This window comes from Danio rerio, chromosome 8, assembly GCF_052040795.2.
Source record: "Danio rerio strain M-AB ecotype USA chromosome 8, GRCz13ab, whole genome shotgun sequence".
Classification (NCBI taxonomy): domain Eukaryota; kingdom Metazoa; phylum Chordata; class Actinopteri; order Cypriniformes; family Danionidae; genus Danio; species Danio rerio.
Window position 1 is genome coordinate 35,984,265 of NC_141028.1, and position 15,102 is coordinate 35,999,366.

At 35.6% G+C, this 15,102-nt stretch overlaps 1 protein-coding gene across 24 annotated transcripts in view; it reads right to left on the reverse strand.

Moving 5' to 3' along the window:
- Positions 1–354: 354 nt before the first annotated feature.
- pbx3b (pre-B-cell leukemia homeobox 3b) overlaps positions 355–15,102 on the reverse strand; it is a 150,211-nt gene continuing 135,463 nt past the window's right edge. For 8 of the 24 annotated variants that reach the window (XM_087263826.1, XM_087263824.1, XM_087263825.1 and 5 more), the window contains 5 exons: positions 14,300–14,465; positions 13,657–13,734; positions 13,123–13,235; positions 10,789–10,878; positions 355–1,994 (listed from right to left, as the gene is read on the reverse strand). In XM_087263826.1, the coding sequence (XP_087119952.1) occupies positions 1,902–1,994; positions 10,789–10,878; positions 13,123–13,235; positions 13,657–13,734; positions 14,300–14,465 (540 nt within the window). In that variant the 3' untranslated portion in view covers positions 355–1,901. 24 annotated transcript variants of the gene reach the window in all.

Consider the following 15,102-nt stretch of genomic DNA (forward strand, 5'->3'; position numbering starts at 1 on the left):
ATGCATCACATGCGCGCTTCAAACTCTCACTGGAAGTAGTAGGCCATCTGGATACTTCTCGCATACTGTTTTTCGAATTCTACGAATTAGGACATACTAAGCTTGCATACTGTTTTTAGCGTACTATATAATATGGACGTATGTAATTTTGGACGAAGCTATTTTTATAGATGAACAATGAACTTTAATCATAGGTAAATATTCATTTTCACATTTTGAAGTGAACCATCACCTTAAAGAGTATAAATAGGCATGACCAGTTTATAGAATGTACATGCCATTTAAATCAATTTACAGCACATTATCATCATCTCAAATGCAAGTAAAACAAAAAAAGGCAATAGCAAAGCAGTCTGTCATGAAAGGAAAACAGTTTATTCATGTCTGAAATTACACATAACTACCACAAGGAAGACTTTTCAGTCCAGGGTGTAGTCTGGTTAGAAAGAAACACGAAACATCTTTAATACATTAGAACCACTGCCACAAATAAATTTTGTATGACTTTTTTTTTTTATCAGTTTCAGAATCACATACGATACAAAAAAGAGAAAGTAAGTCGGTAACCCTGTCACACAGGATTTGAAATGTACAATTCTGAATACTGAAACCTCTATGCATTACAGGTTTTCTTTCTTTTTTTTTTTTTTAAATCATGGGTTTTTATTTATTATTTTTTTATTTCTTTTTTTGCATGAATTAGTAACAAGATGAGCAACATTCAAAATGTTTGTTTTTTCAGTATTTACAACAGTTTAACTGTTTGGTGTTAATTTTATGATCATATTTCCCCCCTTCCCTTCAAATCCAGCACAGAATTGCCCCTCCACCAGCCACTGTACTCTCCATACTCTCCGTGCTATTCGTATTATTAATATTATGATTCTTTTTTTCTTTTTTTTTTCTTTTAAAAGTTGCAACAAAGCAACTTAGTTTTCTTAGAAGGTTAAAATATACATTAGATTACATAAAGAGCGAGAGAGAGAGAGAGACAGAGAGAGCAAATTTCTTACAAGATGGATTTCAACCAAACTAACAAATGTAAAAAAATTTATTTTTAAAAAGAAGGAATGAAAGAAAAAGACGAAAAAATAAATGTGGTGGTGATTTTGTTGAGAGGTAGTCAGTGAGAGCACTAGAAGCTAAAGAAATGTTTTAAATCTATTGGTTTTCTATGAGTTTCAATGAGGTAATAAAGCGGAGTATTTACTTGTGTGGTGTAGAAATACTCTCAAGCTATGTCATATACAAGAACCTTTTTTGAATGGAAAACTGCCAGAAAAGCGTCCAACAAAATGTCCCATTTTTCCTTTACAACTTCCTTCATTAATTGTAGTGGACTGAATATTAATTACATTTCGTTTTTGTTAAAAAAAGACATTAATTGCCAGGTATTTAAAAATCACCCCCCAAAATTGGAGTGGATTGCCATTCATAGGTGGTCTTATTTTAGTATGACATTAATAAAAGCTCAACAAAAAAAGCAATGGATTCCCCAAGCTGCCTTCCGTAGCATTTAGCCCTGTTAAATGCATCTTATGAATATATTCATATTTTCAATTGTATTACTGCACTAAAGCTTTGCCGACAGTCGGTTAAAACAATTATGACCAACAAACTCCAAAAAAAAAAAAAAAACATACTGTAGCATACACTTTGAGCTTGTACACTTCAAATAATATATATATATATAAAAAAACAGCTGAATATGTTGGAGGAGAGCTTGTGTTAGTAAAAACCGCAGTGGACTGATGTTTACGGCTAAGAATTGTCCAGCTTCCGAAACACTGTGGAAAAGTGGATGATTCCATGAGGATGACAGTTTATTCTGTGTCTCTGATTGGTCAGTCTGTGGGTTCGTAATCGTGTGATTGGTTCTCCACAGTTTGGGAAGGGGCGTGTCAGTTCGAGGTATCAGAGTGCACACTACCAGGGCCTTCTGTAGGGGAGATCACAGAGGATGGAGTCGTAGCGTCCTGCCATCCTCCATTACCCTGAAAACACACAAACACAAATATCCGATAAATTACATGGTCAGCAAAAAACAAATATGAGCTTTTTTTTCAGTCATTCAGTTTTCTTCAGCTTGGTCCCTTTATTTACCACAGTGGAATTAACCACCTACTTATCCAGCATATGTTTTACGCAGCAGATGCTCTTCCAGCCGCAACCCAGTACTGAGAAACATCCATACACACTCACACACATTCACAGCGGCCCATTTAGTTTATTCTATCCATGTATACTCCATGTCTTTGGACTCTGGGGGAAATTGGAGCAACCGGAGGAAACCCACACGAACACGGGGAGAACATGCAAACTCAACACAGAAATGCCAACAGACCCAGCCAGGACTCAAACCAGTGACCTTCTTGCTGTGAGGCAACAGTGCTAGCCACTGAGCCACCATATCATCCTATAAGCGTTTTTATAAACAAATAAAGAATGAGTGATTTTATATGGATGTGTAAATATGTACTGTAATAGAATATTCATTCTGTAATAGAATATTCATTCTGTAATAGAATATTCATTAATTTTCCTTTAGCTTAGTCCCTGATTTATCTCTAATTAGTTCCTATACTTAGTATGTATCCCTACTTACTCCCTATTAAGACATAATTCTTTGGTGGATTATTACAAATATATTGTATTCCATTTGTTCATGAATTAATTTCATTTTTAAGCTAATATGCATTTAATGTAACAAAATTGAAAGTAAAATAAAATGAAATTCTGTTTTATTTATTTATTTATTTGCTTAAGTATATATGTCAGACATAAGGCAACCAATAAATCTTCTACAACTTATAATGTAAAAGCCTGTAAATAAATCAGCAATAAATACTATGCAATACAACACATACATCAAATTTAATATAATATTTAACATTAGCCTAGCTAAAGTTTCATTGTGAATATACTGTATATATATATATATATATATATATATATATATATATATATATATATATATATATATATATATATATATATTTATTTATTTATTTTTATTTATTTTTTTTTTTTCTTGGAAAACATTTAATTTTAGTAATGGAAAATTCTACTAAATTATATATATGGTGGAATGCAATCCTTTTTTTAAAAGTTAATGTTTATTTGATTTACCAAGAATAAGTTCAGTTGTGAAAATTTGTGTTCACATAAGACAACCAATACATCTTCTATAACCTGTAATGTAAAAACCTATAAAAATTTTGTGTGTGTGTGTGTGTGTGTGTGTGTGTGTGTGTAATAGAATATAAAGATTACAATTTAATATAATATTCAGTATTAGTCTATTGTAGCTTAAGTTTCACAGTAAAAACATTTAATTCCAGTAGTGGTAACCCTATAGTTTGTGTCATACTAGCCTTCAGAAATCATTCTATGATACTAACTTTGAAGCTCAAGTGCTATCAACTTTTATTGCTACTACAAAATGTTAATACAAATATAGAAATTAAATAAGAAACTGTAGTGTGGTTGTGTAACTTATTTATGTGTGTAATTATATATAATATAACTTAATAGATTTGATTGATTTTGATCAATATAATGCATTCCTTTGGTAAAAATGTTAGTAAAATTAGTTTATTTTATTTTTTTTACACAAATGTAAGAAATAAAATCAGACATCCAATAAATCTTCTTCAACTTGTAATGTAAAAGCCAATACATAATCTCCCCCAATATTCATAAATGCACAGAAGCATGAGCGTCATGAAGTGTGGCTGTTTATTTGTCTGCTTGCAGTAAAGTGTGTGTCCTAATCCTGCTGTGTACGTGTGAAGCATGCATACATCTGCATACTAATGCATTAAGAAATTAATAAGAGCGAGTGTCTCCTCAGATCTACTGTCTGACATGCCGACGGCCATCTTGCCACGTTAAACCCACATCGGCTTTATTCTCTCTCTCCCGGCCCTTATTCCGCTCGCTCTCTGAAAACAAATTCGCATAAACGTTGTGGCCAATGGGAGCGATTGCTGGAATCAATGTCTAATCAGATTTCAGCGGTGGGCCGACAGCTTGTCGCTCCATATTTTGATGTCAGTCAAGGGGAGGAGGCCGGTTGGGGAGGGGGAGTCTGGAGGATGTTGAGTGGAAGTGACGGTGCAGGCCGTTCCCGTTCCTCCACCCTGATCGCCTAAGCACAAACCATTCGCACTGCATGGAGACCAAGCTTTGCTGGAGATTTTCCCTCAAAAAACGAGGCTTAGATCTGAGGCTGAAGGCTATAGTCATTCTTTGTATCAATACAAGTAATGGTTAGAGGAGGCCAACTGACACTGTAGACCAAACCAAACCAAATATCTGAAGCAGAATCACGTTCTGACATGAAGAAATAAATGTTTGATTTTTATATAAAATTAATTTTTATACATTGCTTCTTATATTTTGTATACATTTTTTATTATTCATTCTTTCATTCGTTCAACAAGTGAAAACAACTACAGAAAATTACTTGTTACAGAAATGTAACACAAAAAACATTTCTAAAAATAGAATAATATTGTGATGTAGTTACAAACATAATAATAATAATAATAATAATAATTATTATTATTATTATTATTATTATTATTAATCTGGCTTAAATTATAAATTGTTTGCTGATTTCAAGGATGTAAATATATAAATAAATAAATAATAGAATCACGAGTGTTGGGGCTTAATATGAATAATAAATACACAATTCTACATAATAATAATAATAATAATAATAATAACAACAACAACAACAGCAACAACAACAACAATAATAATAATAATAATAATAATAATAATAAAAATAATAATAATAATAATAATAATAATAATACTGAACACTTAATTTTTAGGTGGATTATTATTATTTATCATGTATCATTATTAATAATATTTTAAATGTTTATTGATATTTTTGTCTTAACTTGTGAAAAATGAGAATTTGCTTGAATTCTGTCACAAAACAACTTAAGAACAACAGCCATATGATCATTTGCTAATGAGATGTTCGGTTATCAAAACAATCTGCCTGTGTTTCTATTAAAAAACACGCACACAGACAGAGTTGTGTGTGTGTGTGTGTGTGTGTGTGTGTGTGTGTGTGTGTGTTAGGGGACATGTTCAATGGCGGAATTAGGAATTTGCTGATTTGAGTTCCTGGAACAGGTCGATAAATAGATTGTGCTGCTCTCCTCCAGCCACAGAGTCTGAACCCATGCTGAAACGCGAGTATTATGAGGAAGTCTGCTGTACCCCGATGACATGGATCATTCGCACACGCGCGCACACACAAATACACACAAACAAACACACACACACTTGTAGTGATAGAGTGAGTTCTGATTTGGGCAGTGGACCAGAGTGAGAGAGTGTGAAAATGTGGCGTTTGAGTCTGCAACAGACTGACACTTTCTTCATCTGCACAGCTACGGGCCACAGAGACCTCCAAACACACACACACACACACACGCACAGCATTAGCCACAGATACACTGCCACGTCTGGGTCTCGGCGCTGTGAAAAATCGGGCATACGTTTTGACTTATGACATTTATCGTTGTGTGCTTTGCTAGAGTTAATTCATGCAAATGGAGCTCTAACAGTCATCAGAAAGTACACATATGACAGCTATGCTCTATTAATTACCTCACAGCAAATTATTCCTCCATCTGATTGCATCTGTTTCTCAATAGAAAGCGATTTGTTTTGCGTTCGGAAAGCTCGTTTGTCTTTTCCGATAATGTACGAGGACCATTTGGACCGATAAATAAGCTGTTTCGGATAAGGAATATGTAATAATCTTTGCAAATTTTACTGCCTTGTTTAATAAAATAACAAATCCGGAAAATGCTCAAAATTTTCAAATGTTCCTATTTCATCAGCTCGGCAGCACAGCAAGTTTTGTCAGGCTATGCTTGTACATTTTCATTTTAAAGAGTGTTTTCAGATGAAAACAATCTTTATTTTTATTGGCGTTTCTGCTACGCTTCTGAAATGATGAGGTAAGCAGTTAAAAATAGCTACACATTTGTAGCACAAAATTGTCACACTTTATTTTGATGGTCCGTTTGTTAAATTAAGTTACATTGCATCTACATGCCAACTAATTCATAAGATTATAAGTAGACTGTTAGGTTGTGGTTGGGGTTAGGGTAAGTTGACACGTACTTTCTAAGTTTCTTATAGTCAGTTAAATATCAGTTGAAGGAGCATATCAACAGATATTAAACAGACAGCCTACTAATACTCAAATGGAGCATCAAAATAAAGTGTTGCTTGCGTTTTCCGTCAACGTTTAACGCCTCATGACTAAATAAATGGCATCAAAAGCGTCATTTTTACAGAAACGCCTCATGCTCTTTTTTTTTTTTTCTTTGCAGCACCACATCAAAACCTTCTCCACCAATCAGATTGGCACTTTTGTTCATGTGCACGGAGCTGCTGAAGTTACAGTAAACAGCACTTGGAGACGCTCAAACTATTAATGCGAGAAAATGCCAAAAGGCGATATGAACATTAAGCTGCTTATTGCTCTGGGTGAACAATTATCAATTCTTCATCGCTAGAGCTGGAGCTGCTACTTGAACTATCCATAACAACAAGCGTGTCAACCTTCTTCTTCTTCTTTTGTGTTACAAGTGGGTGTCAGAAGCTTAAAGTTGTGTAGCACCATCTAACGTCAAGGAGTGATTTTGCATACTCTTTTGTTCGACGCCAGTGAAAATCGCTTGGGTTTGAATCCGGAAAAACGTTTTGAAAAATGCTGACGATAAACGCAAACGAAAAGCGTGCTGGTGTATACGAGCCTTACCCACAAAATTGGTATAATTTTAAATATAATATAAAATAATTGTCGGCTATATACAATTATTAAATAAAATATCATCATTTGGCAGCGAGAATGATCAATGCAATCACAACTGACAATTCAGTAACTTTTTCTATGTGTGTGTTTTTTTAATCATTCATACGATATTAACTTAGCATATTATATTATGATACTCTATATTGTGTGCAAGTGAAAGGCTCAGGCGCGATAGACAAAGTGGAAATGAGTGAAAATTTCCACCATTTCTTGGACAGATAAGAATGAGGAAATTTAGTGAGTTTACTATTCATTTAAAAAGTGTGAGTAAATGTAGTAAGTTTGATTTTTATATAAAGTTCTCTACTGTTTGTGCATGGTTTAGTCACAATAAAACATTGTGGCATTTTAATATACAAAAAATATACAGGATGTGCTTACGGCCATCTCGCTTTCTTTGAACTTAAGCTTGTCATCAAAATGGGTGACAGTTTGACAATAAGGTTGTATTAGCTAATGTATTTACTAGCATCACCAAACAATGAACACTACATTTACTACTGTATTTATTCATCTTTGTTAATAGAAATAAAGTTGTTCCTTGTTTGTTACTAATTAACTAATGTTACCAAGTATGAATTTGGATTTTAATAATGCATTAGAAAATGTTGTACTTTGATTAATAAATGCTGCACAAGCATTGCTTGTTATTAGTTTATGTTAATAGCTACAATAGCTAACAATAACTAATGAAACCTTAATGTAAAATGTGACCTAAGATGTAACAGAATTCAGAGTATGGTCATGTGACAAGACTTGACGAATTAAAGCAGCAAACACAATGACTGACATGAGCCAATCAGAGAGTAAACACTTTCAAAAGTCTGTAGCTGCATCCAAAATCGCATACTTCCATACTATATAGTACACTAAAAACAGAATGCGAGCTGAGAAGTATCTTAACCTTAGAACTATAGGGTTCTATCTGACATTATTGTTAAAATTGAGTAATTAACATATTCTTATTAAATGATAACTTATATTATGGGATGTTTTAAGACATGTTATTTAAAAAAAACCAAATGTTTCACACACACTGTTTGCTGTATAGAATGAAAAAACTTTGAAGCTCAAAATCATTCAGAGAACAGATAGAACCTTATAATTTCAAGGTGATGCCATGTCTGAATTTATAGAATTCGAAAAATAGTATCCGATAAGTATTCAGATGACCTACTACTTTCCGGCGAGATTCTAAAATGCACAATCTGATGCAATCTGATGGGCGCTATGATATCCCATGATGCACTGTGAGAGAATTCATGAATGGGAGAGAAGCTACGCAACTTACGTATGTAGGTCATGTGATCAAGAACAAAATGGAGGATGTAGTATATCCGAGTTCCATTCATACTACTCACATTCACACTGTATAGAATGTACTTTTCTAACAGTCGAGTAGTAAGTTCAACTTCAAATGCAGTACCTACTGAGTAGGAGGCGATTTCAGAAGCAGTATGGTTTTGTTTCATCTAAACTGAAATGCAAACCTCGAATTTACAAAGCAAAAGTCTGCAGAGTTTGCAAAAATCTTGAGTTTTGTGTACCGATAGCCTCAGTCAGTTGTAGTTTTGTTTAAAGCTATTGCACCTAACTTTATACTTTTATGAACAGCGTCCCGACAAGCAAGGTAATAGATACATCTAAACCTGTGTTTAGTTCAAGGAAGATTTACGTCTGCATTTCTCACACACTTGTTCTCTCTCTCATCAAATAAATGAGTCTTTACTCTGATGGGTTCAAGATTATGCAGTGTATAGTGGGGGAAAAAAAAACATCATATCAAACCTCATCAAGGAAGATAAAATTCATGCCTGCAGACGGCTGCAGGCAATCATACTTTCATATTTCATCATGTAGATAAGGATATTGCAAATTCTTTGAAGCATTGCAAAACAGGCAAACAGAGGCAAGGCGTGCTGGTAAAAGCCTTTTCATCTTACCACGTTATAGGTTACTGTAATAGGAACTGTTTACACAGGCAACAAACTGACTTAATATGTTTCCGAATCTCATTTTCCTCACACCACTCCCTAATACTTGAGCCGCAGGAGCTTTTACTGAGCAAAGCATTTATTTCTGCTTAAAAAAAAAAAACTGCCATATTTTCCGCTTTATGCATATTATGGGATAGACACTCCTGTCATCCTCTGAATCATCACTCTGTTTGTCGTGGAGTTTGGATTTATGGTGGCTTCTTGCTGTCTCTCTCAGATACTTATGATTTATATAATAATAACTAAATGTACTGCACATTATGGAGTTTTACCAAAAATAAATAAATAAATAAAATAATTTGAAGTAAATTCCAGCCTACTGTAGACATGATGTGTCCCAATCTGTGGCATTATTAAATGAACTGTACTAACTGTACTAAATGACTAAAAGTAAAATCAAAATACTTTTTTTTTAACGAGGATGCATTAAAAAGACTTTCTAATTGGATTCAGTTTATTTATTATATTTTGTTGACATTTTTGTGGCAATATACACTCACCGGCCACTTTTTTAGGTACACCTGTACAACAGCTTGTTCATGCAAGTTTCTAATCAGCCAATCAGATGGCAGCAACTCAATGCACATAGAGATGTAGACATGGTCAAGATGACCTGCTGCAGTTCAAACCAAGCATCAGAATGGGGAAGAAAGGTGATTTAAGTGACTTTGGCATGGTTGTTGGTGCCAGACAGGCTGGTCTGAGTGTTTCAGAGTTTTTCAGGCACAACAATCTCAAGGGTTTCCAGAGAATGGCCCAAAAAAAAGGTAAATATCCAGTGTGTGGCAGATCTGTGGGCACAAATGCCGAGTTGATGCCAGAGGCCAGAAGAAAATGGCCAACAGTAACTCAAATAACCACTCACTACAACCGGGGTATGCAGAAGAGCATCTCTGAATGTACAACAACCTTGAGGCAGATGGGCTACAGCAGCAGATGACCACACAGGGTGCCACTTCTGTCAGCTAAGAATAGGAAACTGAGGCTACAGTTCGCACAGGCTCACTAAAACTGGACAATAGAAGATTGGAAAAACAATTTCTGCTGTGACATTCGAATTTTAGTTGTCAGTATGACATGAAAGCATGGATCCATCCTGCCTTGTATCAATGGTTCTGGCTGCTGGTGGTGGTGTAATGGTGTGGGTGTGTTTCTTGGCAAACTTTGGGCCCATTAGTACAAATAGAGCAGAGCCTCAATGCCACAGCCTACTTAGGTATTGTTGCTGACCATGTCCATCTCTTTATGACCACAGTGTACACATCTTCTGATGGCTACTTCCAGCAGGATAACATGCCATATAATAAAGCGTGAATTATTTCAGACTGATTTCTTGATCATGTCAATGAGTTCACTATAGTCAAGTGGCCTCCACAGTCATCAGATCTCAATCCAATAAAGAACTTTTGGGATGTGGTGGAATGGAAGATTCGCATCATAGATGTGCAGCTGACAAACCTGCTTCAACTGTGTGATGCTATTATGTCAATATTGACCAAAATCTCTGAGGAATATTTCCAGCACCTTGTTGAATCTATGCTATGGAGCATTAAGGCAAAAGTGGGTCTAACCCGGTACTATTAAGGTGTACCTAATAAAGTGACTGGTGAGTGTAAATTCTGTACTTTTGAGCTTTCTAAAATAAAAACAACTATCATCATTTCACAATCAATCAATCAATCAATCAATCAATCACTCAATCAAAACATGTTTTTCAACCGCTCAATCATAACAGTAGAAAGATTTCTGAATGGTCAGTTGACATTGAAGACTTAATTAATGGCTGCTAAAAATTCTCCTTTTCTATTACAGGAATATTTTTAACTGTATTTAAATGTAAGAGGTACACTTTTCAAAACACTAAAAAAGTTAATAGTGTAGTAAGTGTATTATTATTATTAATGCCTCTTTAAGGCTGACTGAGACTATACTTACATTCAAGCCATGTGGACTATACATGGGATTCCCCCCCAGGACATCATTGTATCCTGCCGTCTGACTGATAACATGGCGCAGGGTATCCACCTGCAGAGGACACAACAGAAATTCAAGCTTGTCAACATTCTGCATTTCAGAAACACGTGCAAACATCAACACAGAAATGTGTGGTTAAACGGACAAAGGCACTGATGTTTAAAGAAAAAAAGAACAACAACAACGAAAAAAGATGGCTCTGAGGTTTACTAAATGAATCATACTAAATGGAATATCCAGCCGGATGAAGTTAGGAATACATATGTGGTTTAATGCAACATTTAGACAGCATATGTGTTTCCCCTCTCTAAAGGTTTCTGGTGTTCAACACAGAGTTCAAAAAAACAAAAAATACATAAAGAAAGAATGGCATAATTATGATAGGGAAATTTCAACAAAGCACAAAAATATTCACACATGACAACAGTTGGAGGAGAATATAGATTGAGACAACTAGTGCTGGGTAAGTTACTTCAAAAAAAGTAAGTCGTTATTGCTAATTACATTATTAAAACTGTATTTAAATGTGTTTTCTAATTAAAAGTAACTTAGTTACTCAAATGTAATTTGATTACTTGACTCACGACTAACATTCCACATGAATTACATTGCATAGACAATAGAAATTAAACTCTTAATTGTTTAAATTTGAGTCAAAGAGGACATTTTCGTTTTGTTTTAAAGACACTTTCATTTTAAATATATGTATCAAAACATGAACCGTTTGTATTTATCGACATTTATTTTCTAAAGCAATTCATTGTTTCTTATGCGTGTACAATTGTCAGATAATTCCATACTTCTTTAGTTAAAATGTATCATTATATAGAAATCCAGTCAAAATGATTAGCCCCCCTAAATTACTAACCCTCTGTTTATTTGTTCTCCAATTTCTGCTTAACGGAGAGAAGATTTTTTCAACACATTCCAAAACATAAAGTTTGTTCTGTAGACTATCGTAAAAAATTGCTTTAAGGGGCTAATAATTTTGACCCTAAAAGGTTTAAAAAAAATATTAAAAACTGATTTTATTCTAGCCAAATTAAAACAAATAAGATTTTTCCAGAAGAAAAAAAATATTATCAGACATACTGTGAATATTTCCATGCTATGGTAAATATAATTTAGGAAATATTTACATTTACATTTAGTCATTTAGCAGACACTTTTATCCAAAGCGACTTACAAATGAGGACAAGGAAGCAATTTACACAACTAAAAGATCAACAATGAATAAGTGCTGTTGGTAAGTTTCAGGTATGTAAAGTGTAAGAAGCAAAACATTAGTAATTTTTTTTTTGTAATAAATAAAAAGTTCACACACACACACACACACACACACACACACACACACACACGCAAACACACACACAATTATTGTGGATCTCTTAATTTTTTTATCATATATTGTCAAGAACTAACTTCTCAATACATTTTTGCAAATTAAACAGACTTAATGTTCTTTAGTTGGACAATAGAATTATTTATATATATATATATATATATATATATATATATATATATATATATATATATATATATATATATATATATTTATAACAAAAAATTACAATAATTTGCTGAATGTAAATAAAGTATCTATGCAAGTATGAGTAAACTACTGATTAACTGACCTAAACATTAATAGTAATCCCTTGATTTGCTTTCTCATGTTAAACGTAGTTTAATTGCAGTAACTATTTACTTTGTAAGTAATTACACCTAACACTGGTGACAATACATTAAAGAAGCATGAGCAGATAATAGGAATCTAGGAAATGTTTAGATCATTTTCTTTCTCTCCTTCAAATGGTGTCTTCAGCACAAGGATGAAATGAGCATATGCAGATATGGAGAACTGGAAACATCACAATGAGAAAAGGATATAGAGGTTTGGAGGAAAGAACAGTACCATACAACCAATACCAACCCAAGAGCTCAAGTCAGAGCCAAAATGCATTCACAACATCAACTACAAAATGGGGTCTGCTCCAGGATCAATATCCTAGCATACTGCTGTAAATAATGAGTGTCTACTTAGATGGGCCTCTTATAGGCTGCGATATGGTAATTTGGTTGGGGGTTCCAGACTGGAAATGTGAAGGATCCATCCATATCCAGACTACTTATTAATCTTACATGACTATAATGAGACTAATTGTTGAAGGGGTGATAAAATCTGTATCATTGTCTATATGTTAAGGGGGAGGGGGGGTTGAGGTTTAAATGTGGATGGTAGGCTAGCTGACAGGTCTGCTCTGGTTCACAGCCCCAGTTCCTGTGCGTAGCGCCTACCTGTGACTGCACATTGGCTCCGACTTGTGCCCCTTGGTAAGAATCCCCATTCAGATTCTGCATGCTCATGAACAAGTCCCCCGAGTTTGGGAGGTTAAAAGAACCTGACGAACCTAGAAAGGAAAGATGTAAGGAGCTGAATAACGAGAGGATGAGAAAGAGAAAGAGAGGCTATCACAGGCTCACACATACACACAGTGTACGAGGACATACGCACAACACACGCCACACTAGGAAGTGATGCCAGGAAAGCAAGCAACAAAAGGACAGCAAAAGAAACAAGGAAGAAATGAAAGGACAAGGATGGGGATGACTGTCTAGTTGCATTAAAACTCTAAAGGAGCACGTCGGGGTCACCAAAAAAGCCAAATCAAATGGGGGAAATCACAACAAGGCACAGAGATGGTGTATGGAGTTGGAAGTCTAGGTTTTCCACAAGGGTTCACACCTAATACTACTCTAGTGGACGAGTTCATAAAGGGGATTATATGCCAATGACAAGGACAATAAGAAGCTTATGGAAAAGGCCAGTACCAGTGAACATGTTGGTTAATAGAGTGTTTTTGTTCTCTGCAGAATCCAGCTGAAATTCTTCATCTTTCATCTGGAATCCTGGGTGCAAGAAAAAGGGGACCCCTTAAAAAATTGCTTACCCACAACTCCTCAGGGTTTAAGCCATGTCCATATTACAGTCAAATCTTCTGCTTATTATGTTTAAAGAGCATACATTTAAGCTACACACTGCATCATTCTACTAATCAAATATTCATCATCATTCCAAACTATACATTTCTTTAAGAGCGTAACATGCTCCGAGCAAGAGATTTCCATCAATTTACAGCAGGGGTAACACTGTCACATATTTATGGATAGGAAGGGAGGACAGTGGGTGAGGATTATCTCTTCTACCCCCACCAGCACCACCACCCTCCCACCCCTCAATTCTGCAAACATATTCAGCATGTGCACACAGTTTCTGCTTGACTTTGCTCGTCTCGTTCAGCATGTATAGTCTCATAGGCAGGAGAGTGAGGCTCATCCCCCAGGCTGGGACCTCTCACTGTCACAGCAACCAACCAGCGTGCCAAAGGGAGCAGAGGTTCAGAAGGGACCAAACTGGGATTTTGGATGGCTGGTTGGTTTTTAGGGGGCTCGTCCGGGAGTGGTGCAAGCTTACCGGAGTTGGGTGTGGTGGGTGAGTTGGTCTGACTATTCTGGACGGCGGCAGCTGCTGCATGTGCTGCAGTCACGGCTGTCTTAGCGGCATACAGGTTGGCCTCCTCTTGAAACTTGCCGATGTTTTTTTTGTAGCGGATCCTCTTGTTGCCGAACCAGTTGGATACCTGGGGGAGAGATGGAAAGAAAAAGAAAGGGGGAAAAAAAGAGGAGGGGGCGTCAGACGTCAATGCAGACGAGGCACTGTGCACTGAGCAGAGTGATTGTTTCAAGATGTCATGTTTGGGTCCATCAAGTCCACAGTCCCCAGCCTCCCACAGTAATATCCGCTGGGCATGCAGACTAATTAAGCGATTATCAGACAGGGCTTGTGCGTTATTGCGGATGGAGGCGTGACATGCTCTCTGTTTGTCTCTAGACAAAACCAACACACAAGGGGCTGCTTGTCTTGTGGCAAAATTAGGATCAGTGTTGTGCTTAGGGGATCAGGTAGCTAATGCCAAATGTGAAGGTGGCATATTTCCTTGTATGGCTAGCTGAGATCCTCTTAAACAAGGTGTTTGTCCTTTTTACTATATAAAGGCATTCTCGATAAGTTTTAGCCTAACACTTTATTTAGATTTTACTTCCACTACCTTTCTTTAAAGGCAACTCGGATGCATTTGGTTGCCTTGATTTCAAAGGCAAGGCTTTTATGCATCTTAATAACACTTATGTTCTTTTCTTTTGCATGAAACCACTTTTGTGTGCCTGCCTTAAGAAAAATAACAGACATAATAATAACACAGCACACCTAAAAGCAGG